Source organism: Camelus dromedarius, chromosome 5 (genome assembly GCF_036321535.1).
Source record: "Camelus dromedarius isolate mCamDro1 chromosome 5, mCamDro1.pat, whole genome shotgun sequence".
NCBI classification, from domain to species: domain Eukaryota; kingdom Metazoa; phylum Chordata; class Mammalia; order Artiodactyla; family Camelidae; genus Camelus; species Camelus dromedarius.
Window position 1 is genome coordinate 41,381,160 of NC_087440.1, and position 25,691 is coordinate 41,406,850.

The following is a 25,691-nucleotide window of genomic DNA, read 5'->3' on the forward strand; positions in this document are numbered from 1 at the left end:
AAAAGTATATACATTTATTTAAAAATCACTATTTTTATTGAATGCCTATTATGTACAAAGTACAGATTTAAACTAAAACTGGTTAACATAAATGTTACAAATATAAAGCCTTCTTAAGTATCACTATTCAAAGTAAATCTTCCTTTCTGTGGTAAACACACAAAAAGATGTACTTTCAAATATAACCTCCTTTAAAACAGAAGGGACTAAATTCTGACAATGCTATTTTCAATGCATTAACTATTTCAAAGTACACTGGAATATATGAAGACTGCTTGCTACAAAGTGAACTCACATGAAAATAAACCTTGATTTCAGAGGTAAGTCTACACTGATAAACACATATCCACTTAACTAATTACAGTGTAAGGTGCACACATGTATCTAAAAAAGTAAAGTGACAAGAAAGGACTTTTTCATGGAAGGTGATGAGTTGCCATGGATTCTGCTTCTCTTGATTTTCTGAGCAGGGCTTGTCTGAGGGCACTAATTTTCTCATCAAGTTCAGCCAGTGAATAGTTCTGCTGTAAATAATAACACAAATTGCTGAATAAGACTCTTTAGTATCTTAATGCAGACAAAATACTAAATGTACTATAAATATGAGAAAAAGATATTTACCATGTTTTTGGATATTTTATATGAGAATAATTTTTAAATTGAACTATTTATGTTGACCTTGTTATTTTATGCCTTTAAACTTACAGTCAACTATTTCTGACTTTCCATTTTTCTAATGACTAAGCCTGGACCTTTTTATATACTCTGAAAGCATTGTAAAAACAATTTTTTTTCAACTGACTGTTCTCATAATGAAAAAAAAAAAGTAAATTTTAGAATTTGTTTAACTGCTTAAAATAACTGGTAATTCTCTTTTGATAGATTAACCGTAATTAACTATCTCCTGGAAAAAAACAAGTAGAGTGGGATCAAGATTATGGAGAAAGACGCTGTGGAGCGCAAGTCCCCACACAAACACATCAAAAATATATCCACATGTGGAACAATTCTCATTGGAAACTGGCAGAAGAACTACACGACCAAAGCTACAAGATCTCCACAAAACCAAGTAAGATAAGGAAAAAAAGGCATTGGGTTGGGACTTGTGCCCTGAGGGGGATCTGTAAGGAAGAAGGCCTGCATGGGCAGACCCTGGCACTGGGGGGCGAGCAGGTTGAGCCACAACCTGGGAATTCCACTCCTGGGGTCCTGCACAGAGGGGACAAGCCCCCTTGCCTGCTGGGAAATCCACTGGGACAGACGCAAGGGCTGGAGAAGCCTAGACTCTACTCGGGAGAAGTGTGTGTGCTGGCTTTCCGACAGCCTCGCACTGGCAGATGCCACCTCACTACACTTCCCACTCCAAAGGGGGGAGCACCACAGCCGGGGTGGTCTGGGCCTATCAAGCACTGGGAAAAGACTGTCTAGCTCTGCAGAGACGACCAGGGTGCCTGAGGTGTGATCCGGGCGGAGCCACAGTGGTTTGTGCCCCAGCACACCCACTCCACACCACAGCTTAGTGCTAGATCTGGGGAAGAAACGTCCCGGGGGAAGAAGTCCACAGAGGCAGCCACAACAGCCCTGCCTCCTCCATGACACACCTTGCACTGCCTCTGAGCTGGACCACGGACACCCACACAGGCAGTGCGTACATAGAGCCTGTGACCGCAGCGGCCTCACTGCTTCAGGCTTCAGCAATCACCTCCTTTGGGGCAGGGTACATACTCAAGAGCAAAGAAGCCTGACTGCATCTGACCCTCTCTGACCCTCAGGGCTTCTACGCCAACAACTCGGGAGCAGACCCACCCCTGACAGGGAGGCAACAGCTACAAAGCAGAGAGGAAGCTCCGCCTCACACCCTGCAGAGGTTTTAGATACCAACACCAACCACGTCCCCTATCAAGGGGATGACCGGCAACACACCCAGAGGAGAGACGTCATCCATACCAGAACCAGCCCTTGCCCCTAAGAGCTGGACACAGAATCTACACAGGGGAGCTCCTACATAGAAACACCCTTTCAAGACCACAGTAGACAACTTTATCTCTATGAATTTAGGAGAAACAGTTACCTGAGATGAAAAGGCAGAAGAATCTGCTCCCAATTAAAAGAACAGGATAAATCAGGGATTTCCAGTCAAGATGGAAGGCCCACGAGCTCGCCTCTCCTCACGACTACAATGAAACCACAACTGACTGCAAAACCACCATCAAAAAAAAAGACTGGAACCTAAAAAACATCTTCAACTGGAAACGTAAAGCGGGAACCACAGAAGGAAGGTAGGAGGGGCGTGCTCGCGGTACAGGCAGGCCCCATACCCCCGGGCGGGTGACCCACAAGCTGAATAATTAAGCCGCAGAGGCCCTCCCCCAGGAGTGAGAGCTCTAAGCTCCACCTCAGGCTCCCTAGCCCAGGGTTCCAGCATTGGGAGGAGGAGACCCCAGGATATCTGGTTTTGAAGGCCAGCGGGGCTTAGCTCCAGGAGCCCCACAGGACTGGGGGATACAGAGACTTCATTCATTTGGGGACTGTACACAGAAACTCACGTGTGCCAGGTCCAAGGGCAGAGGCAGTGATTTCATAGGAACCTGGACCAGGCCTGCCTGCTGCTTTTGGAGGGTCTCCTGGGGACATGGGGGGCGGCTGCAGCTTACCTAGGGGACATAAAAGCTGGTGGCAGACATTCAGGGAGTGTTCATCTACATGAACTTTCCTGGAGGCTCACATCTTGATCGGATCATTAGCACCAAGACCTAGCCCCACCCAACAGCCTGTAGGGAAGCCTCAGGCCAAACAGCATACAAGGTGGGAACACAGCCCCACCCATCAGCAGACTTCCTAAGCCACAAAGGCCTCTAGACAGAGCCCTACCCACCAGAGGTCCAGGACCAAGCTTCACCCAGCAGTAGGCAGGCATCGGCTCCTCCTGCCAGGAAACCTGCATAAGCCTCTAGTCCAGCCTCACCCACCAGGGGCAGATACCAGAAATAAGAAAACAATCCCAGAGCCTGTGGAAGGAATCCACAAACACAGGCCAGACTCTACATTGGGACCAGCTGGAGCCTGGCCCTTGGGTGACAAGAGAGGAGTGTACTGCTGGGAGGCATAGGACATCTCCCACAGAGGGCCACCTCTCCAAGGTCTAGAAATGTTAACTAACCTACCTAACAATAAAAATAGAAAGATAAACAATGTGAGGTGGCCGAGGAATATCTCCCAGGCCAAGGCACAAGATACAATCCCAGAAGGAGAAAGAAGTGATAAGGAGATAGGCAATTACCTGAGAGTTTAAAGTAATGATGGCAAAGGTGTTCAGAGAACTCAAAAAAAGTATAGCTACAGAGAGTGAAGTGTTTAGCAAAGAGCTGGGAAATATAAAGAACACCCAAACAGAGCTGAAGAATAAAAATCACTGAAATGAATAACACACTAGAAGGAACCAAGAATAGACTAAATGAGGCAGAAGAATGGATTAGTGAGCTAGAAGGCAGATTAGTGGAAATAACTACTGCAGAACAGAAAAAAATAATGAAAAGAAGTGTGGACAGTTTACGAGAGCTCTGGGACAACAGGAAGTGCACTAATACTCACATTACAGGGCTCCCAGAAAGAGAAGAGAGAAAGGACCTGAGAAAACTTTTGCAGAGATAATAACTAAAAACTTCCCCAACTTGGGAAAGGACACACTCACCCAAGTCCAGGAATTGCAGAGTTCCACACAGGATCAACCCAAGGAGGAACCCACCAAGGCACATAATAATCAAATTGACAAAGATTAAGGTTAAGGAGAAAATATTAAAATTAGCAAGAGAAAAATAACATAAGGGAACTCCCATAAGATTATCAGCTGATTTTTCAACAGAAACTTTGCAAGCCAGAAGGGAGGGGCATGATATATTTAATATGATGAAAGGGGAAAACTTACAACCAAGAATACTCTATCCAGCAAGGCTCTCATTCAGATTTGATGGAGAAATCAAAAGCTTCACAGATAAACAAAAGCTGAAAGAATTCAGCACCACCAAACCAGCTTTATAACAAATGTTAAACGAACTTCTCTAGTCATCAAAACATAAAAGAGAACAAGCAGACAGACGGAAAAAAAAAAACCTACAAAAGATTGCTGTGGTAATTCGGGTCCTTTTATGGTTCCACATACATTTTGGAATTGTTTTGTCCTAGTTCTGTGAAAAGTATCATGAGTATTTTGGCAGGGGTTGCACTGGATCTGTAGATTGCTTTAGGTAGTATGGCCAATTTGATAATGTTGATTCTTCCAATCCAAGAGCACAAGGTGTCTTTCCATTTCTTTGTATCATCTTCAATTTCCCTCAGTGTTTTACAGTTTTCAGAGTATAGGTAACCTCCTTGGTTAAGTTTATATCTAGGTATTTTGTTGTTTTTGATACAATGGAAATGTTTATGCCGTTTATAAAATTCACTTTTTTTTTCCATTTTAAAAAACCCAGAATGAAGGGCCATAAATGGCAAAATATCCTTTCTTATGAGTGAGTTCTATTCCACTACATATTTATGCTGCCTCTTCTTTATCCATTCATCTATTGATGTGCACTTAGGATGCTTCCATATCTCAGCAATTATGTTACTGTTAATAGTGGGGTGTAAGTATCTTTTTGAAGTATTTATTTTGTGGTTGGCTTTATTCCTTTGATAACTATGTAAGCTTAAAAAGCTAAAGTTCTAAACGTTCTTAGAAACAATGTATAGTACATATATGTAATTTTTAAAAATGTGCAGTATATTGTATATGTTCAAATTGTAACAATTCTACGTAAAACTGAAAACTGAAAAAAGACAAATCACCTGAAAGAATAAGTAAAACATGAGTTCACCAGTCTATTATACCCTGAGATCAAAAAGATGGTAATAAAAATGCTAACTGAATTAAAGGATAATTAATAGAAATGCAGATCACTGGAAAAAGGAACTAAAAACTGTAAATCAAAACAAGACAACCCAACAGACAGTGCAATTGCTGAGATAAAAACCAATCTAAAAGCAATGAATAGCAGACTAAATGACACAAAAGAATGAGTTAGTGGCCTGGAAGACAGATCAAGACAAACCCAAACAGATCCACACCAAGACATGTCATAACTAAAATGGCAAAAGTGAACGTTAAAGGGAGGATTCTAAAGGCAGCAAGAGAGTCAGTCACAAGGGAACCCACATAAGGCTATCAGCTGATTACAGAAACTTTGCAGGCCAGAAGAGAGTGGCATGATACATTCAAAGTCCTGAAAGGGGGGTAAAACAATCCACAACCTAGAATACTCTACCCAGGAAGATTATCATTTAGAATAGAAGGCGAGATAAAGCTTTCTCAGAAAAGCAAACACTAAAGTAATTCAGCACTACTCAACCTACTCTAAAAGAATTATTGAAGGCTCTTCTCTAAATAAGGAAAAAATCACAACCTAACCTACCACCTAAAATAATTAGAAAATTATCAAGAAAACCAAGAGCTGTATTTTTTTTAAAGATAAAGTCAACAAACCTCTAGCCAGGTCCACCAAGAAGAGAGGACCCAAATAAACAAAATAAGAAACACAATTTGAACACACTGATCACTAGAAGTGAAACAGATTCTGTAATCAGAAAAACTCCCTGCAAAGGAAAGTCCAAGCCTGGATGGCTTCCCTGGGGAATTCTACGAAACATACAAAGAAGAACTTACACCTATCCTTCTCAAACTATTTCAAAAAACTGAAGAGGAAGGAACACTCCCAAATTCATTCTGGGCCACCATCACCCTGATACCAAAACCAGAAAAAGACACTACAAAAAAAAAAAAAAAAAAAAACTATAGGCCAATTATCTTTGATGAATACAGATGCAAAAATCCTCAATAACATTAGCAAACTGAATCCAACAATACCTTAGAAGGATCATACGCTATGATCAAGTGGGATTCATTCCAGTGTCACAAGGACAGTCCAACATATGCAAATCAATGTGATACACTACATTAACAAAAGACAAAAAACACATGATCATCTCAATAGATGCAGAAAAAGCACTTGACAAAATTCAACATCCATTCATGATAAAAACTCTCACCAAAGTGAAAATATCTCAACATAATAAAGGCTATTTACAACAAACCCACAGCCAAAATAATACTCAACAGTTTAAAGCTGAAAGCCTAACTGCTAAATTCAAGAACCAGACAAGGATGCTCAGTTTTACCACTTCCATTCAACACAGTATTGGAAGTCCCAGCACAGCCGCCAGTCAAGAGAAAGAAAGAAAAAGTATCTAAATTGGAGGGGAAGGGATAAAACTGTCAATAATTGCAAATGACATGGTTATATAGAGAGACCTGAAGTCTTTAAAACACAGAAACTATTAGAATACATGGATTCAGCAAGGTAACAGGATACAAGATTAATAAGCAGAAGTCTATTGCATTTCTTTACACTAATAATGAAATATCAGGAAAAGAAAATTTTTTAAAGTCTTGTTTAAAATTGTATCAAACAAACAAAAGCACCTAGGAATAAACTTAACCAAGGAGGTGAAAGACTATACAAAAACTGATAAAGGGAGACTGACGGTGATTCAAAAGAAATGGAAAGGCACCCGGTGCTCTTGGACTGGAAGAATTAATATTGTTAAAATGGTCATACTACCCAAAGCAATCTACAGATTTAATGCAATAGCTATCTAAATACCTATGACTTTTTTTTTTTTAAACAGAACTAGAACAATTAACCCTAAAAGTTATATGGAACCACAAAAGACCTAGAACTGCCAAAGCAATCCTGAAGAAAGAGAACAAAGCTGGAGGTATAACCCTTCCAGACTTCAAACTGTACTCCAAAGCTAGGGTAATCAAAGCAGCATGGTACTGGCACAAAAACAGACAGCCCCCAAATAACCCACACATCTATAGTCAACTCATCTACAACAAAGGAGCCAATATACAATAGAGAAAAGACACTCTTGAACAAGTGGTGTTGGGAAAGCTGGATAACAGCATGTAAATCAAATCACTCCCTCATACCATATACAAAAAACCTCAAATTAGTTCAAAGACCTAATTATATGAACATGATAGCATAGAACTCCTAGAAGAGAACATAGGCAAAACATTTTCAGACATAAATCACAGCAAGATTTTCTTAGATCCGTCTTCCGAGGCAAAAGCAAAAATAAACAAATATGATCTGATCAAACTTAAAAGGCTCAGCATAGCAAAGGAAACCACTGACAAAACGAAAAGACAACTTACGGAATGGAAGAAAATTTTTGTCAACAATGCATCACCAAGGGGTTCTTGATTTAGATGCTACTAGTGGTGTCTGCAAAAGGTGCGGGGATGAGATTTAAAGTACTTGAACATTTATTATTTGTCAGCGTTTTGTAACTGATACTTTCTTCTATAGTTAACTTCTGGATGAAGACTTTAACATTTATTTGGTCCATCTGAGTCATGCCATGCCCTTGAAATAAAATTATTTCTCTAATTCAACACATTAACTTATGTTGCTCCCCCCTTTTTTTAGTTCTAAATCCCAGGGTATGACCTAAAAGCAACCATAGAAGAAACTTTTATTAATAAGAAAGGTATAAAACCAATCACACTATTTCAGAAACCAAAATGAAAATGTAGTAACTTACTTGAGGTGGTTGAACTTTTCTTCTTTTTCCAGAAAAATTCTAGATTAAAAGTAGAAAAAAAAAAAAAGTGATCAGTGCTGAGAAACACCTAAACAATTTTCCTTTATAGACTGGTGAACAAAATAAGGAAAAACCCTGGTAGAAACAAAGCCCACAAACTCACCGACCAGTATCTGTAAGTGGTATCTGCCTTCTTTTACTTTAGAAGTTATCCTCCGAAGATGATATTAAAAGTACACAGTAATAACATCACAGCAACATGATTGTCCCTGGCTACACACACTTTCCCATTTATTTCCAGCTTCTGATGAAGCTGAGTGATTATGGAGATGCTCTGAGGATTTTCTACTTAGTTTCCCTTCTTAGAACATTTCCATCCCAGGACACTGAACAAGTGAAGCAGCAACAGACAGAGGAACACTGAATGAGGAATACCAGGCAAAGGGATGAACACACACACACACACAGCCTTGACTGACTGCAGTGGACACGGTGGTTGTCTCAGTGAGCAGCTATCCACTGCTCCTCCCTGTGAGGGGGGGTCGCATCCACTGATCCACCCCACCCGTCTTGTCAGTTACCAGAATGGGCACAGGCCCAATTCTGGCCAATGACTAAGGAGAGGTCCACTAGGGAGCATGGGGAGAGCTTCTGGGAAAAACTTCCTCACTTCTCAGAGAAAGCCCTGAAAGGAGGCTGTTCTGGACACCGCTGTCACCTGGACAGGACACCCGAAAGCACAGCAGCTCTCTTACCATCTGCCTGAGGAAAAAGCCAGCACGAAGCAGAGCTGAGGGGAAAGAGCCCAATTCTTTGACAATCATGATCTAGCACAATAAATCAATTAACCCTGCAGACTGTATTCCTGTTGAACCCATTTTATAAGATTATTTCCACACTGTTTAAGCCAGTTTGAGTTTAAATATCTACTACCTGAAACAGATAACAAACATTCTCACCCACACACTACTGTGTTTTTTAAAACCCTGATCTAGTGAATTATTTCTTGACTTTGTTCTTAGTTTCACAGAACCACGTATACTCCTGAATGGTAAATGAGTATACTAGTACATTTGACACTGCAACGTAGGTGGCATGTTTTCCTCATGAACACTTCTTACTCATGAGATTTAGAAGAAAAGGCAAAAATTCTCATCTTTCTTTGTGTCAAAAGCTGCTTTCAAAGAATTCTGAGGTACGCCTCTCACCAGGAGCTTTAGTAAGCGGGAAACCAGTGAGTGCTGGAACTGCTCAGTATGCAGGGGGTGCTGATGTAAACGTGCTCCTTCCTTTGCCAAACGGAGCTAGGCACCTGCGGTGGGGCCTATGGGCAGGTAAGGGCTTAGTCTCCTACCCTCCTAAGAAGTGGCTTTTTACCTTGATGAAAATACACTTCCTCTTGTTTTCCTAACAGCTTAACCTGTAAAATACGGACAGTTTCCATGTCAGCGAACAATCAATCACTGAATTATGAAACCAAAGTGAGAAGTATCAGATCAAGGACATTAGTGGGTCAATGACTCAAAAACAGTAAAATGTGGCTTTGGGGACTTGTTTTAGGTCTGAGCCAAACAGCTGACAAGCAGAGCACTTAAAACATACCTGCTGTGGGTGCACTGGACTAGCTTTAACTTTTTTTTTTCTTAAGGTACAAGGAGCTCTCAGTGTAAAAGGTAGAAATTTGAATGTTTTAGTACCTGAGAGGAAATATTTAGCACAGCACACTAAATAAACAGCTAGACGGAGATAATTCAAAATTGTCTTTACTTTCCCATTGTGTCACCTTAGAAGGTAATTTATAGTTACCCTTATAATGCCCGTGTCTCGAAGGTTATTAAACACATGTACGCAGAGGTCCAGGGAACCCAAGCTCTAAGGAAACCCAGTGATAAAGCCTCTTCCATGACCAACCTTCCTTACTTCTAACCAGTTGTGAAGAGTTACAGGGCAAGTGCCTTTAACATTTCTTCTCTTCTAGTCCCGCTGCCCTGATGCAGACCTTCATTTCTCCCTGGTATGGACAAAGGTACGTTTCCTAAGCTACTTTCCTTGACTCCAACCCTCTCTCCAACTCGCAACTTCCCAATGCCACCAGACAGGAACCAAAAATTCAGGTTTCTCTTTCTCAAAACCTTAATTGTGCTCCAGTGACAATGGAATTGCAAACTGGCTACTGTGACCTTCAGGCCCTCCAAAATGTGTTTGCAATTTTCAAGCCGGATCCATTTGTCTACCTCATGCTATAGGCCGACCATCACCTTCACAAATGCACAACCTGCGTGAGTGAAGTCGACGTGGCCTCCAACGCTCTCTTCTCACCATGCTTCTCTTTAAAACCAGGACTTACCGTTACAGACTAGAGTTAAGATACCACCTAGTCAGTACTTTGGAACAAAGTTAACATACCTTTAAAAGTCCAATAATTAACTTATCAGCCAATCCTATCCATTCATTCGCATATTTATTCAACGCCTACTACACTCTGTGTTCAAAGATGAACAAGACAGTTCCTGCCATTCAGAGGCTGAAAATATAGTGTGAAAAATAGTTGTGTAAACATATAATTGTAAGTGAGAAATGCTATAAAATGAACAAAGTACTGTGGAAATATACTTGTGAAGTATATTATACTTACCGTTTTCAAGGGTTATAAGTTTAAAATCAGTAATTCTCTGTAAATACTCAAAGACTGTTATCTTTTAAATGGTCTGTTAAACAATGCCCTTGAAGAATTTTAAAACATTACCACATTCAAATCTTTCCATGTTGCATGTGAAGCATAAAGATCTTTAGAACTATTACATGTAAAAGTGCAACAAATACTAGTCTTTCTTGTAATCCTGTTTTATGTACATCAACTTGTTTTGGAGTTTTATATCTGTTTCATAAATGGAAAGAATTTTACATCTAGTTCTGTTTTATGAACAGAGTACAATTTTATAACTTTTTTCTGTTTCCCTTTTCACATGCTGTGCTTCAAGGTCACCCATGATAATCAATCTCTAGCCAACTGTGTTTAGAACTCATTTACATGTGAACCTGAATTAAACACATTGCAGCTAAAAACTTTTCAGAAGTTCAATTTCTAACAAAAGTCAAATTCTTAAGAAATTTAATGATCTCAACTTTCCCTTTCTAACTTCAAATACTTTAAACTTCTGGGGACAGCATTTAAGGTCTTGTACAATCTGTTTCTATCTCTTTAACCAAACATCTAAACATTCTGTCCTGTGTATAAATGGATCTCCCGAAACAAGATTATGATTGGAAGTGCTTGTTCTTTTGTTAACTAAATTTAGTAAGATGTATGTTAAGCTTTTGTAAATCAGAATCAGAGAGCAAAGATTAACGATGGAGCAAAGTCTCACTAATACTATGATACTCTCTTGTAAGATCAGTTCTTTTGTTAACAAGAGTTATATTAATGAGGTATGAAATTGTCCTAGAAAAAAAATAACCTGCCTAGGGATTTCTAATGAAGAAATGAGAAAAAAGCTTATGGCAGACTGGTGCAGGAAAAGGCATAAAATCTTTATGAAGTTTTCTAGGAAGACACAAAGAATAATCCTAAAAGTGGAAAGAACTTTGTAATTATGTAGAACCACCAACAAACCTTCTACAATGAGAGAAGGCCACAGGAATTGTGTGACTTGTCCATGTTTATACCGCTACTTCATAGATGGTTTCTGAAACTAAATGAAGGTTCGTATTCACTGAGTTTTACCACGTGCTAGACAGTGTGCAGAGTGCTGACTGGCATTATCTTATTTAGTCCTTGCTTCAGCCCTCAGTACTTTAATAAACCTCATTTCATATTTAAGGGAAGTAAAAGGGAAATATTTCTTTTTTCTATCTCACTCAAATCCCAATTTACTTTGGAAAGACTGCTGTTACTCCAAAAATTCTGAATATATTTTCACCAGTGACTTATAATGATTCATGTTAACTGAGCTATTTTACATATTTCAGAAATAAGTTTTAGTATAATTTTCACTAAAAATGTAGTCAATTTTAAATTTTTGCTCACTTTTACATGACTTTAGTTCTTTCTAATATGGCACTGCTTTAAAATAAACATTAAACCCCAGGAAAGGCAGGTGTCATGTATAATCACCCCAGAAGACGGCAGAAAACAACACAGTGAGCTCAGGATTGCCTGTCTGAAACACACTGATAGGACAAAGAGGATACTTATCAGCACAGATTGTTTTTAATGTCCTTGGAAAAAGAATGAATGAATAAATAAATGCATGCTAGTGTTGAGGAATTAAGCAAATATAGACTAGTCTTCCAAAAAGTCTGGGGGTTAGGATAAAGAAAAAGGTTGGGTGGCAGATTGAGGTGCGTGCTGGTTTGGTATAGGGGAGAGATGGAACTGTGTATGAGCTCAGGGAAGGAGTCTGTGGAGAGGGAGGGATTAAAGAGACAGAAGGGATAAATGACAGCCAGGTCCCAGAGAAAGCCTTAGCTTTATAAGAGAGCAAGTTCAGAGTGACAATTTTCACCACTATTCAGGCTGATTTACTATGCCACGGAAATGGCCTAAGTTTGAGTACTTGGGTAATGTACAATAAAAGTACCCCTTTTTAAGAAATTAAGAGTCTATAAAACAATATTCAGAATCACAATCTTTAAAGAACTAGGTAACTCTCTACAAAGAACTATGTTCATTCATCACTGAATTATTAAAAGTCTTTTGCACACAGCAGATCAATGAGTGAATTGTTAAATGATGAATAATCCTAAAATAGCATTAATTTCTTAAAGACATTTATACTTACTACAGATTGAAAATATTCAGGAGAGATGCCTTCCAACTCAAGGATTTTATCTTCAAGTTTTTTAATTCTCTGATAAATGTCTCTTGGCACTGGACCGCCTAATACATTAAAAAAAAAATCCGAGGTATGATTAGTTAATTCTTCTTACAACTTTTCTTCTTAAAATACCATGCGAAGACATGTATGCAAAAGAATGGGAAATAATTTAAATTTAAGAAAATACATTAACAAAAGTAAAACAGAGTGAAATCTTTAGCTCACATTTTCATACTATACACTAAGGGGATATATTACTATCTACACCTCTCCCCCACCTCCATTTATGCTTCTTACGTTGCTAGGAGTTTTGTTTTATGTTAAATTCATTTTACAAGACTGAATAGTTCCTGTATAGAACAACTTGTATTTCTGATAGGCTCTGACAGTTACTTAGGAGGAGAAAAATGCATTTTGACAACTGATAATTCAATTCAGTGGCTGCAATATGTCTTATCATTTTCTTCAACTTTTATTTCTCCTTATGTGCCATATTTTCTCCTTTAACCTAGAAGAACATTAAAAAACATATGGTAAAGCTCCTTTACCATAATTCTTAACAAACAAACCTTCTAGGGAGTGGAGCGGTAAAATTAAGGTTACTCAAATTTCCAGGTTATTATTATACCCCAAATCCTTTCATTTCTCAGCACCTCCGATGTAAACATTATGGTCCAGACCACCACCCTCTCTCCCTGGATTATCACAACCTCCAAATTGGTCTCCCTGTTTCTGCCTTGCACCCAGAGTCTACTTGCAACACAGCTGCCAATGATCCTTTAAAAATGTAATTCAGATAGTGTTAACTTCTCTGCTCAAAACCTTCCAATACCTTCGCGTCTCACTCAGATTAAAAACCAAAGCCTTTACAATAGTCTACAAGGTCCTACACAATTTGGACACTCTCCCCAAATTCGTATCATTCCAGCCACTTGATTCCTTTCTTCTGTTACTCAACTAGGCTACGCACCCTCACAGCTTTAGCGCTCATGTTTCCCTCCACCTCCACATTCAAAAGGCTTGCTCTCGCCAGCTTCAGGTCTTGACTCAGAAGTTACCTTATCAGTAAGGCCTTCTCTGACCACCCTTTAAAAAATACCAGTGCTACCACCTCCCCCTACCCGGCACTCCCGTATAACCTCTTCCCCTTTTTTTGAAACCACTACTACCCCTTGACAGTCTGTATATTTTGTTTATTTATTGCCTGTTTCTCCACTCTAATAAAAGCTCCAAGAGAGTTCACTGAGTATGGCTGCACAGTCTGTGCACTGCACAAACCTAGGGAGCATCAGTTCACAGAATACACAGGTGCTTAATATTCACTGACTGAATAAATACATGATTAAACAATCATTATGCAATTAAAGAATATGGGCAAATTTTCATATCAAAAGTATCAACTTGTTACATATAAAAAGTCTAGAAATATACATATATTTTTCGGAGAATGTTTTTTATTCTAGGATCTTGGTGGTTCTTTCTCTTGAAGTAAAATAAGTAACTTATTTGACTTTGCTCCTGCTGCTCCCTTACCTAGAACGTCCTCTGCCTCACCTCTGTGCCTCTCAAAAACCAGTTCAAGCATCACTGGGTCAATGAAGCACTGCCTGAATCTTTTCACAAGGAGGCTCCTTGTGCCCCGACCATACCCTTCCTCCACAGCCCCTCTGACATTCCCCTTCACTATTAATCTTTCTCTCAGATTATAAAGTCCTTGAGGCCAGGACCTGTGACTTCATCATCCCAGTATCCCTCCTGGCTGAAAGGGCACTTGGCCCACAGTAGGCATTCAACAGATACTTCTCAAAATTAACTACTTGATATTAGATTTAATAACCCAGTCAATCCTGTTACACAGTTGTCTTTTAAATTCATCTAGTCCTGGGGGTAGGGGAATTAATTTTAACACTGTCTCTTACTGTCCTCAAAGATCTACTCATGCACTTACCCTCTTCTGCCTCCATCCACTAGTACACTTGCTAGACTGGACTCAGAAGTCCCCTCAGCCGCACTCTGTGCCTTTTGCAGATGCTGTTCTGTTTTGGAATGCTTTGCTCCTGCCTGCTGAAAAATTCCTACTAGCCCTTCAAGGGCACAAATGTCACTTCACCAGGGATACCATCCCTTGACCTCCCCTGAAAGGAGTGGAACACTTTGCATCCCCACTGTACTCTGCATGTATCTGAAAAGATGAAATGAGCAATCCTTTATTCAATAAACACTTGAATATCTGTTTTGTGCCAGGTACTGCCGCAGGTACAAGGTAATGAGCATGACAGTTTGCTCTCACAGACCTCACTATTCAGCAGGGGAGACAGATATTGAACAAATAGAACTGTGATAACTGCTATAAAGAAGGACAGAGAGTACCAGGTGGTACTGAGATTATACAAAAGGAGAATCTGCAGCAGTCTGGGATCAGGAGGGAAAAGCATGGGCAGAAGAAAAAGCCTGGGTAAAGTCCACAGGACAGCAAAATCAGCGGAGCTGGGAAGCCCAGAGATGTGGCTGAACGACAGGTGCAGATCACGTTACTTAGAATCATAATCCCCTCCCGTGCCAGTCTCCTTTCCCTTCCCTTGGCCAAGCTGTTTTCCATCATCTGCAGCCCTTCTCTTCAAGTGTAGCATATAATTTATGTATTAGAATTTTTGTTCACATGTATTCTCAGTGCCTAGAATAGTACCTGGCTTTTCTAGCAGGAACTTAATACCTATCTGTGGAATGAATGAATATGTGCTAAGTTTGGTATGCATATAAGAACAATAGAAAACCATCAAAGAATTTTTAGTTGGAAGAGTAGCAAGATCAGACTTGAGTTCTAGAGAAACCAGTTTGGCCACAGGGTAGAGAACTGGTCTTGAGGAGGAAGTTGGGTAGGAAAGCAACCAGCTAATACCCTTCCATAAGTCCAAGGCCCAGAACACAGTGACTTCAACTAGAGTGGCAGCTGTGGATATAGAATGGGCAGATTTGAGAGATATTTAGATGGTAGAATCAACAGTATCTGGTGACTAAATGGGGAGGGGGACTCAGACTTTGCAGCCAGTTAAGATCTAGGTGTGATTTCTAGTTGCCACTTGCAACCTTGGGCATGTTGCTGGAGCTCTCACAGCTTCAGTTTCTTCATCTGACAATGGTAAGGGCACCAGCATCTCACAGGGCACTGTTAAATACTGAGCTGACTTTGTATAATACTTTCACAGGGAGTGGCACACACAGTATTTGTCAATAAACGTTAGTCACCTCCCCTATGGCATTTATTTATATGCTCATCCTCACAGGGAAATCTTAAAGGACCAGGATTACGCTTATCAATACTCTGTACCTAACACAGTGGGTGCTAAGAATGAGATAGTTAAGTTGTGAAGCTGATGGCAGGAAAAAGACTACATTAGTTTTCAGCTATGACTAATAAACCCTAGTGGCTAAATGAATTGGAATTTCTTTAACCACTGGCAAAGGCACATTAGAGGACACTGCCCACCCCTCTGCTTACCTGTCTGCAGTCGCAAGTGAGCCTCAATATTCTGCAGTCGTTCCTCCACAGCCTGGTTACCGCAGTCTCGCAGCATGCTGCTAGGGTTATGGCCTGACCCTTGAATTCCTTCAGGTCTAGTCTGTGGTCCATATGTATTCACAACTCTAGAAACTAAGTTAGGAAACTTTTGAGCCTATTAAATTTACATTTCAAAAAGCAGAAATTCTCTCTCCCTAACAGTACTTTATGTTCTTTTCATAACCACAAACCCAAGTATAAAGAAAGGCAAGACTTTTTGTTTTATTTTAAAATAAACAAAACTTAGATAGGAAAGTAATTTCTATTCCATTTTTCTTTTGATCTAGAATAAACTTGTGTCAGTGATGAAGGTCTCATGTAGAAGATACGTACCTTTTACGTGACTTTTAAATCCAGGGTAAGGAGTAAAAACGGCATCAGTTCTCGCACAACTATTTTCTAAGGAAAATTTAGATGAATGTAAGTTTAAATACATTCTTAATTTCAAATGTATGAGATTTTGATAACCCTCAAATAATGCGTATTAACATATTACTCATAATCAGAAAGTAACTAAATTACTATCATATACAGGATAACATTTAGTGATCTTTACCCTCTAAAATTTATAATATCTAAACTTTTCTAAATTCCTGACTTATATATAGGAAAGTCCTCAACATTCAGTGGCATAATTTAATATAATTTTTAATGAATACCAGTATCCCTAAAAAATCATCTGTGCCTTTGAAGAAAATAATTTGTTATAGAAAGTATGTTAATTCTAAGCCAAAGAGACATTTTCATTTAATTCCACACAGAAATAAACAGAACTCATTATTTTTACTGAAATACTTTTTAAAAAAAAAACAGCATTTTTATCTTTATGATCAAATTATTGAATGTCTAATAAAAAGGGATATGCATTTAACACACTTATTCAGAACTCCACACAAAAAAGACCTTGAAACCTGTAGCAGTTTTACACTTTACCTAGATTTCCAATGCTCATTGAAAAAAATTCCTAATCACAAAAGCCATCTCTTTCCAGACTACTCTTTTTAAAAAACATAATTTTAAGATACAATGTAAAAATGTATTCAATTTTTTTCTAAGCTGAAAAGTACAGTTTCTTTCAAGTTAGACACCAACAAATAAATTACAAACCAAGGGAAAGTTGTAATGATGTTAATATAATATAGAAACATCTCAAATACTACAAAATAATCTTTAAAATGACATTAAGTAAAACCATGCAATGCAGTAAATTTTCTGAAAAATTCCCATTGATCATTTTATAATAAAAAATAGATGGTAAAAGAGGTAGTGATAGAAAATTCCCTTTCTTCCTATGGAATTTGATTCTTTATAAAAATCCAGTGTTTATATTTAGGTCAACTGAGAGGTATTAAAAGGAGCAAACTAACATGTTACAATTCATTTGAATTTTTTCAGTCTGCTTCCTTAAGATAGTTCTGCTGACACATCAAACAGCCTTTATTTGAACTACTTCTGTGTGACTAAAATTCCAAATTCACTTATCTTTTTACGTATAGATACTAGACAGAGTCATTTTCTTTTTCTGTTCTTTTTTTTGAGACATCTCAAAATATGTTTAAAGGGCCATCACCTCTCCATTCTCTTTCTACCATTTCATGGGGCTTAGGGTCAAAAAAAAAAGAAGCTATCATCCATTCCAGAGCTATATTCCAAATATATAGATTAACTGACCCATTAGAGAGAAATTCAGCATGGTGTGAAGACAGTGAATGTGTGAGTGCTAGCACTCTCCACAGCAATTCTTCCTAGCACTGTTTGGAGCCAGCAAGGCATTGAATGGGCCAAGGAATCCTGCTGAGCATTTCAATTCTTGTCAATTTCTATCCCCTGGTGGTTTATAATAATAGAGCTAGCAGGGAGAACAGAGGTTTAACATTAGTGACACATGTGCTTGCTCCCTCAACAAACCCTTTCTCATGGGTTGCTTGCAGTTGGATTACAGTACCTGAGATTTTGCCACTGCTGCACCTGTTCTGCAAAGCTAACAGTAAAATATGCCAAGCCTAGACATATGCATGTGTAATGTTCATAGTAGAAAAGGCTGAATTTAGGACCCAGCTCAAGCCTGTATTATTTCATTATTAAGAGAATCAGTGTACCAGTATGATAAGAGTCAACTCTAGGTTCATCTGACAATTCTGTGTTCATAATAATTAGCCAAGAGATATCAGAGGCAACAAGAAAAATGTTCATTCCAATTAGGAACTCTTCTCCGTAATTTTTTCTAAGAACTACTTGTTCTGATTATTACTATGATGCCTGAATATGATCTATGCTAGTGCTTTGCCATTTTGTATTCTGCAGCATACCTACAGATGTGTAAATATACTATAGCCCCATGTGGAGAGGAAAAGCAGCTGATGGAAAACAGCAAGTGCACACGCTAGAAGAGAAAACGGAAAAAGCCTAAGACATCATCGTCTTCATGACAAACTGGTTTTATCGTGACATAAAACATTTCAAACAGCTAAGGAGTAGTGAGAAAACTGCTCCCTCTTGAGGAGTATTAACTTGACTAAGTTCACGTCATGTATTAACATCACAATTTTATAAGTACCTTTATAGACTTGAAATTTATATAGCTTAGATCCTTGTTACTAGTGAGACTGAGCAACCCTGCCACCCACAACTTCATCTTCATTTCCTGAAGGAACTTCAAAGCAATCTTTTAACCTGTGGTAAACACTAGCCTTTTAATGTTAGCATTTATTTGATTTTTGCATAACCAAGATGAAAATTATGCTGCAAGATAGTCTATTATTAAATAGAAGGAAATTCTGCTGCCTTAGTTTCCAAAGAAGCCTGTGAAATAAATTGTGTTCTTAAAGTTATTCATTTTTAAAAACAAATGAAAGATCATTAAAATCCTACAAAAATTAACTTTTAGGTAGTTACCTTGATTACAATCAATAACATTGCAAAATTCCCTGACGTTGTTTTCATTGATTTCAGCTTGCTTTCTTTCAATAAATGCAGATATTCGTCTGTCAATCTACAAACAATAAGTTGACATGTCTTAATTCAAACATACGATTAAAAAAAAATTCTCCCCCAGCCGCCAAAGAAAAACAACTTACTTCTGCTTTTCCAGCCTTTATTTGAACTACTTCTGGATCAAAATGGATCTGTGTCTTTTTCACATCTCCTAAATCACAATCTTTGTGCTTTTCTTCCTCCTGTAGGTCGCCAATGGGAAATTTGCCATTTACTTCATTCTTGTTCCCTGTTTCTGTTTTTCCTATCTCTTCAACAACAGTTGTATTCTCCTCTTTAATCAGAGGCTGAAGTTTTGCTAAAAAAGGCTGAGAAGAACATAATTCCATCTGCTGAGGTTCAAACTGATCAAAGTTAATTACACATTTGCCATACTCATAAATTTCTGTTAAGACAATATTTAATATCCATTAACTAAATATAAAAGGTAGGCATATCATACACAGATCTGACCGCATGTGTTTGCTGTTGTTCTCTGCTATTGTGACCAATATCATTTGCTATAAATCTGTTAAAAAAAAAAAAAAAGAAAGAAAAGAAAGAAAACCTGAGGAAATTTTAAATTTTCTTTGAGGGTATCATTCTGTCACTCATCTTTTATTTTGTGCCAAATCAAAGCCTCAGCCTCTGGCACCAATGCCACTTAATTAACATGTCATTCAAATGCATCCTCAGAACACTACGGCTTAGTATTTTTCCTCCTTAACATGACAGCCAGTGCTCTCACTCAGCAAAGCCCTGCATTATCACTGTATCACTGGAGATTCCCCACTTGAAACTACAGTTGGCCAAAGTGAATGAGAGAGCATAGACATGAAATATATAGGTGTTATGCTGAGTGAACACTCAGGCTTTCCCTGACATGGCAAGGTATCTTCTTGGGTCATGAAATTAAATTTTTAAAAAGAAAACGAACAAGGATAAAAACAAACAAACAAACAAAAAAAACCCTACCAAAAGCCACAGCTGAAAAGAGGTAGATGCCTATCACTATGCCAGAGGGGGGAAAATAAATCCCTGTTGTACAATGTAAATTATATTCCCCATTCCCACCACCCCCCCATTAGGCCTCAATTGAGTGCTATAGCTCATTGCTTCCGCCCTTTCAAGGTAGGGTTAACTATCACTTTTAACATGAAACAGAGTTAAAATTTCCCATAAAGTCATTGAACAGAGGACTGAAAATTAATGTCTATTCCATTAGTCAAAACACATCAACACTTGTCAATGTTCCAATTATTTTCTCATGCCTACTATTTTGCTTCCATTGTCTGCTATGCCAAATATTCTTCTGAAACCTTAGGACATCTCAATAGCAGTAAACTGACCAATCCAAACCTTTTTGACACTTCATGCTTTATACTTTGATTAGAGATAAACTGCAAACTTACATTAATTATAACTGCAAAGATGTTCAGCTGGAAACTAGCAAGGTCATAGTACTGTTCAGTTATTGAACTGAAATATTAAAAAAATATAGCAATACTATTATAAATTAACAATTCAGTGTTGCCTTTTAATATAAAGGATGAATTATTTTAAATGCTTAAGAAAAAAGAAGATAAAATAGTGACTGGCTACTTCCTAAGATGAGACATTAATGTCACAGAAATTACTTTCTTTTTAAAAACTATGCTGAAACTGTTTAATTGCAATAGACACTCCAGGATGTGTCATGCTGGGATAATGCCACTTCTTGAACCACTGAAAGCACTCCATGAGCCTCCAAACTCACCCAAGGCATGGAATCATTATCATAGCATGACACACACCTGCCGTGTCTTATTGCTTAATTATAACCCACCATAGATGCAACTGTATTGAATTTTCAGTACAAGTCTAGAATTGAATAGAATTCCATTCATTCACTCTTCATACCCACATCAGCCTATTAGGCTATATTCCTGTAACTGTCCTGATCACTATGTAAATTAACAGATTTGGATCCAATCTGGCTCAAGTAACCTTTTATTAATAACACTATTAATATAGTGTTAAGATTGAACTGACAAATACTCCAGCTTACAATTTAACTACAATTAATTTCTATTCTAAATATCGAGTTAACATTTTTAACAAGAAATTTACCTGTAAATATAAAACGTGTTGCTCAAGTGCACTAAAGAGCAAAGCAGGCTGGAATGCCGTGAGGCTCTGGAGCTTGTTCCAATCGATTGTAATTTTCACCACATCATCTCTGAGGTTAAGCTTCAAAAGGGCAAACAAGCAACATCACAAAAATTACACAATTAGGCTGTACATATGAGATTGTGACAAAAATAAAATTTCTATAGAGTAACATGCCTATTTAGCTCAAAGTTCTCAAGTTTTTAATGATACATTATAATGTCCTAACTAGTTACCATTTTAAAAGGCAAAGAAAGATGCAACTGTGTAGCAAAGCAGAATGACATCTCACTGTAATTCTATTCTTAAGTCTGTGTAATGGGACCATCTTACAGGTAAAATCAGCCATAAAAGACAAAAACATGAGGTTTTGCTACTTCAATATCTAAAAACCTTTGGATTTGAGCCAAGATAGGCTTGTCCTAGTCAGAATCCTACTGTTTCTAGCTCAGAGTATTAAACAGAGGGGGCAGATACATTTATGAAAGGTAAGATATACACATTTCTTTGTGTTAAATACGTACATAAATGCGTAACTGAAATATATTACTCTGATGTCTTCTGAGTCACACTGTGCTTTCAATTTTAACCAATTTAAAAAATAATTTAAAAATCAAGATGACTCATACATATTATAAAGTCTAGGGATAAATGGCAACATGTTTATCTACTTCAAATAAAAATTATTTTTTAGCTGTGGAAATCTGAAAAACAATTACATTTCCACAGAGGTGAAATAAATGGCCAGAGACAAGGAAAGAAAGCCAGACCTATTTCAAAACACTATTTTCTAGTAGTGTGAGGGCTCATTATATGAAAATTTCTTATAAATTGGCTATGAGTGACCTATTAAAATAAAATTATATTCAGAAAGCTACCAAGAACCTGAATATAAAATATCGAAATGAGTGAAAATTTGAGATGGAAAGCCTCTATCTCCAGTCTTTCAAGTGAATAAAAGTAAAACGCCACTTTTCTAGGACATGTGTTCACAGTAAACATAGATACAATGCATCATAGGATCAAGTTAACTATATTATTTTTTCAGAAATCATTTAAAATTAGTCATATTTTCTACAAAATAAAAACAAATATTACATTAGTTCAAATATAGATTTTAAGTTGTAATTATAATAAAACAAAAAGATGAATCAAAGAACTGAAAAGATCCAAAGTTCCCAAAAGATGCACTATACTGAATGAACACTAAATGACCGAAATTTACCATCCTTTGACCAGAAATAATTAAAGTCCATACTAGACAAGAATAAAGAAATAAGAAGCTCTGTATAGGCCACACTGGCAAAAATTAGTTTATATTAATTTAACTAAGATTTTACATTAAGCTTATAACCTTAATTTATCTTAATTAATACTTAAAAAGATTTCGTTAGACAATATCTTACATGTAGAAGTAAACTATTACTATACTTTTACAGTTCTTAAAAAGCTTTATGGTCAATTATAACAAAGTTATGAATACAGTTTGGGGACAAAGCAGGCAAATCCTCAAGCAAAGCAAAGCATCCAATTTTCTAGAGAAAGTAATAATTTACAGAAATTCAGCAGAATTATGTAAGCCTTCAAGTACAATTAAAGATACTTGGACTCTGAAGAAAACCACCTAACAATGTCACAAATTAACTTTAAAACTATTCCAATACATCCAACTATTCCCTACTAGTAATACGAATTCTATGCACTTTTACTCTATAGAACTCGTAACTGTAAACCATTCACTGGAAAATGTATTAGTCTGTCATTAATACAGACTATTTAAAATACGTATTTCAGTAAAAACTTTATTAAATTAAGATGAAAACCCAAACTAACAATAAATAATCCTCAACTTGGTAAAATGGACATCCAGAAGCAAGCAATAAAATTAAAATCAGAAATCTGGGATAGAAAACATTTTTTAAACATTCAATTTTATGTTTCCTATTGAGAAGATCTAATACAATGATACTACACAGAATGAATTTAGGCGTATCACAATATACATTTCTTAAAAATTCCTTAAACTTGTTTAAAAAAGAAATAGTGATTTCCACCAGGGACAATTTTATAAGTATAGTACTCTGGCTTTTATTCTTATCTTTAAACAATACATCTCAAAATGTAAAGAGTATTAGCAAAGTGGTTAGCAGTTAATTAATGAGACAACCTTATTTTTTTGACATTTTTATAGGTGGTCCCTTCACTCTGTCATGAAAATTCACCAAATACTTAATCTAAACATTTTTGACAAGTGACATAAGTAAAATTTAATCATATCTCTACCTACAGAATATCTGAATGTTTAGAATTTTAAAATGAATTTTACAAAATCAGTATGCAAAATATTTCAAAAGGAACGTTTAAATTATTTCTTAATGTTTTTTTCAAAGTATCTCATCGAGGGGAAAAAACTTCTGTAAACTTCTTTCATCCTGATGTTAGGATATAAAAAAACGTTAAAGTTCCAATGTCCACGCCATACAAAGTTCTCAAACTTTTAAACCATTTACAGATCTTGAATCTTGAGATTGAAATATTAATGTCCTCAAGTCTTAAAAAGCAATTTTAAGTCCTTGACAAAAACTGGGTTTAAAAGTTTTAACTTTTAGCCGATTCTATTAATAATCGTTTCATTACACCGAACAATGTTTAGAGTAATGCTCTTTATAAGTCAGGACAAACATTAGGGTTTTTAAAAATACTGAAATACCGTTTTAAAAGACTGGTTCTCCACCCACGCAAGGGTTTTAAAAATAATTTTTACAAATCAGACAAACGCTCTATTTTCATAAAGGAAATTATCATTAGCTTCAACACAAATGCCTAACTCTGTTTATGGTTAAAAAAATTTTTTCCTTTTTAAAAGCAAACGTATTCTCAATTGTTTCTCATTTTAAAATCTGCTTTGCATTTTACACTATGAAACAAAATAGTGACTTGACGGTTACAGTCTAAGGAGCACTTCTATTCAAACCCGATTTTATTAAGACATTTCTACACTATTAGCCAGTTAAACTACTTAACAGTTAAATAACTAATTAAACAACAGCTGTGATGCAAACAGTATCAACCATGGATAACTCATCTAACCTTAAGCTAGAAATAGTTTAGGCTAATTTCTTTTCTCTTCCTCCCGGTTTGAAAGGGGAAGAGATGCAAGAGCCAGAAGGAAAAAAATATAACCAAGTGACTCATAAGAGCAAATCACCCAAAAAAGACTAAAAGAGAGCTTTTCCAGAAATCTCAGGCCGTACTAACCTATCCATGTCTATAATGAATGAAATGGAGGAAAAGGAATCCTGAGAGCCAGGCGCCCCCCAAACCCTCAGAGCAGCTTTTTCCGCAACCATTCTCTCCAAGCGTGTTCCTCTCCGAACCAGGTTTTCACTTAACACTATCCTCACTCACTCTTGGGGAGAAGAGTTGCAAGAAAATCTGGCGTGCAACCGGTCGTGAATTTAACCCGCGCGGCCACCCTCACCCGGACCGCAGGCGGCCGGGCCCGGGCTCGTCCCCCGGCCTCGGCAACTCAGGCCGGGTCCCACGCCCCGCAGCCTCCGCTGCCCCCCGCCTAGGCTCGCGGGAAAGAGGCGGGAGGGGCCGGATGGTTCCCAGACCCCTACTCCCATAGGCCACCACTCACTTGTCCAGCCAGGGTATGCAAGGAGCGAAAGACTTCGCAGACCACCTCTCGGGAGAGGTTGGGGCTGCAGCTCCGCTCCAGGTTCCTCTCACCGATGGTCGGGAGACTAAGCTCGGCGGCAGCAGCCATGACACTTTCGTAGGCCGCCCCCGCCAGCACCGAGGCGCACTAACAACCCACCCCTCCCTCCCAGCTTTCGTCGCTCCGCGATGATGTAAAAGCGCTGCGTCTCGTTTAGAGCGGGGCTTTGAGGACCCACCCTCTCAATGTGACTGACAAGCACATGCACCAATCAGGTGCAGCTACAGCGTTCCGCCGAGGACCTCCAGCTGGTTAATAACAACCTAAACGAGGCTGGCCGCAGTGTTTGAGATTGTGATTGAATTTGTTATCTAATGAGAGTTAGCTGCGTGAAGCCTACCTTGACTGTTACATGTTGCTTATAAGTGTTGGTAAGAGAAAACTTTTATAGTTGTATGTTAGAGTTTTAGTCCCAAATTAAAAGTTGAAATTTTAACATGGCACTGTGGAGTGGTTTGGAGAAAGATCGCTGGCCAGGGATGTAGCGGTGCCCACACGTATTTCTAAACATTGAAAACTCACACGGAATTGTCTTAATTGTTTAGAATGTTTTCATCTGTACACAAATTAACATCACCAATTTTTCATGTGAGGAAGAGGAGGATATAAAACAAGAAACGCTCTTTTATACCTCATTTCTATATCATTCAAAGGGATGATATTAATTACCTTAAATATGCAAAATAATTCTGTCAAGTTTTAAAACTTGCATCAGTTGCCATTCTCTGGGTGATACGGTAGAGACACTCATCCTAAAACTGTTTCAAAGAAGGGAAACAGTGTCAATATGATTCCAACAGTAATTTCACCCAATGAAGCAACTGCA

General features: G+C 37.9%; 1 protein-coding gene across 13 annotated transcripts; it reads right to left on the reverse strand.

The window, feature by feature from the left end:
* MBIP (MAP3K12 binding inhibitory protein 1) lies at positions 1–24,966 on the reverse strand. 13 transcript variants are annotated; one of them, XM_064485908.1, is made up of 12 exons: positions 24,785–24,966; positions 21,103–21,222; positions 19,098–19,322; positions 18,916–19,012; positions 16,354–16,419; positions 15,961–16,113; positions 12,426–12,523; positions 9,022–9,064; positions 7,645–7,683; positions 7,256–7,325; positions 5,900–5,984; positions 408–521 (listed from the first exon to the last, which is right to left on the reverse strand). In XM_064485908.1, the coding sequence occupies exons 1-10, from the start codon at positions 24,911–24,913 to the stop codon at positions 7,306–7,308; spliced, it is 990 nt and encodes a 329-aa protein (XP_064341978.1). In that variant the 5' UTR covers positions 24,914–24,966; the 3' UTR covers positions 408–521; positions 5,900–5,984; positions 7,256–7,305. The 13 variants fall into 13 exon arrangements, with proteins under 13 accessions (XP_031309463.1, XP_031309462.1, XP_031309466.1 ...); XM_064485907.1 differs by having other exon boundaries at positions 413–524; XM_031453603.2 differs by lacking the exon at positions 5,900–5,984 and having other exon boundaries at positions 1–521.
* Positions 24,967–25,691: the final 725 nt, after the last annotated feature.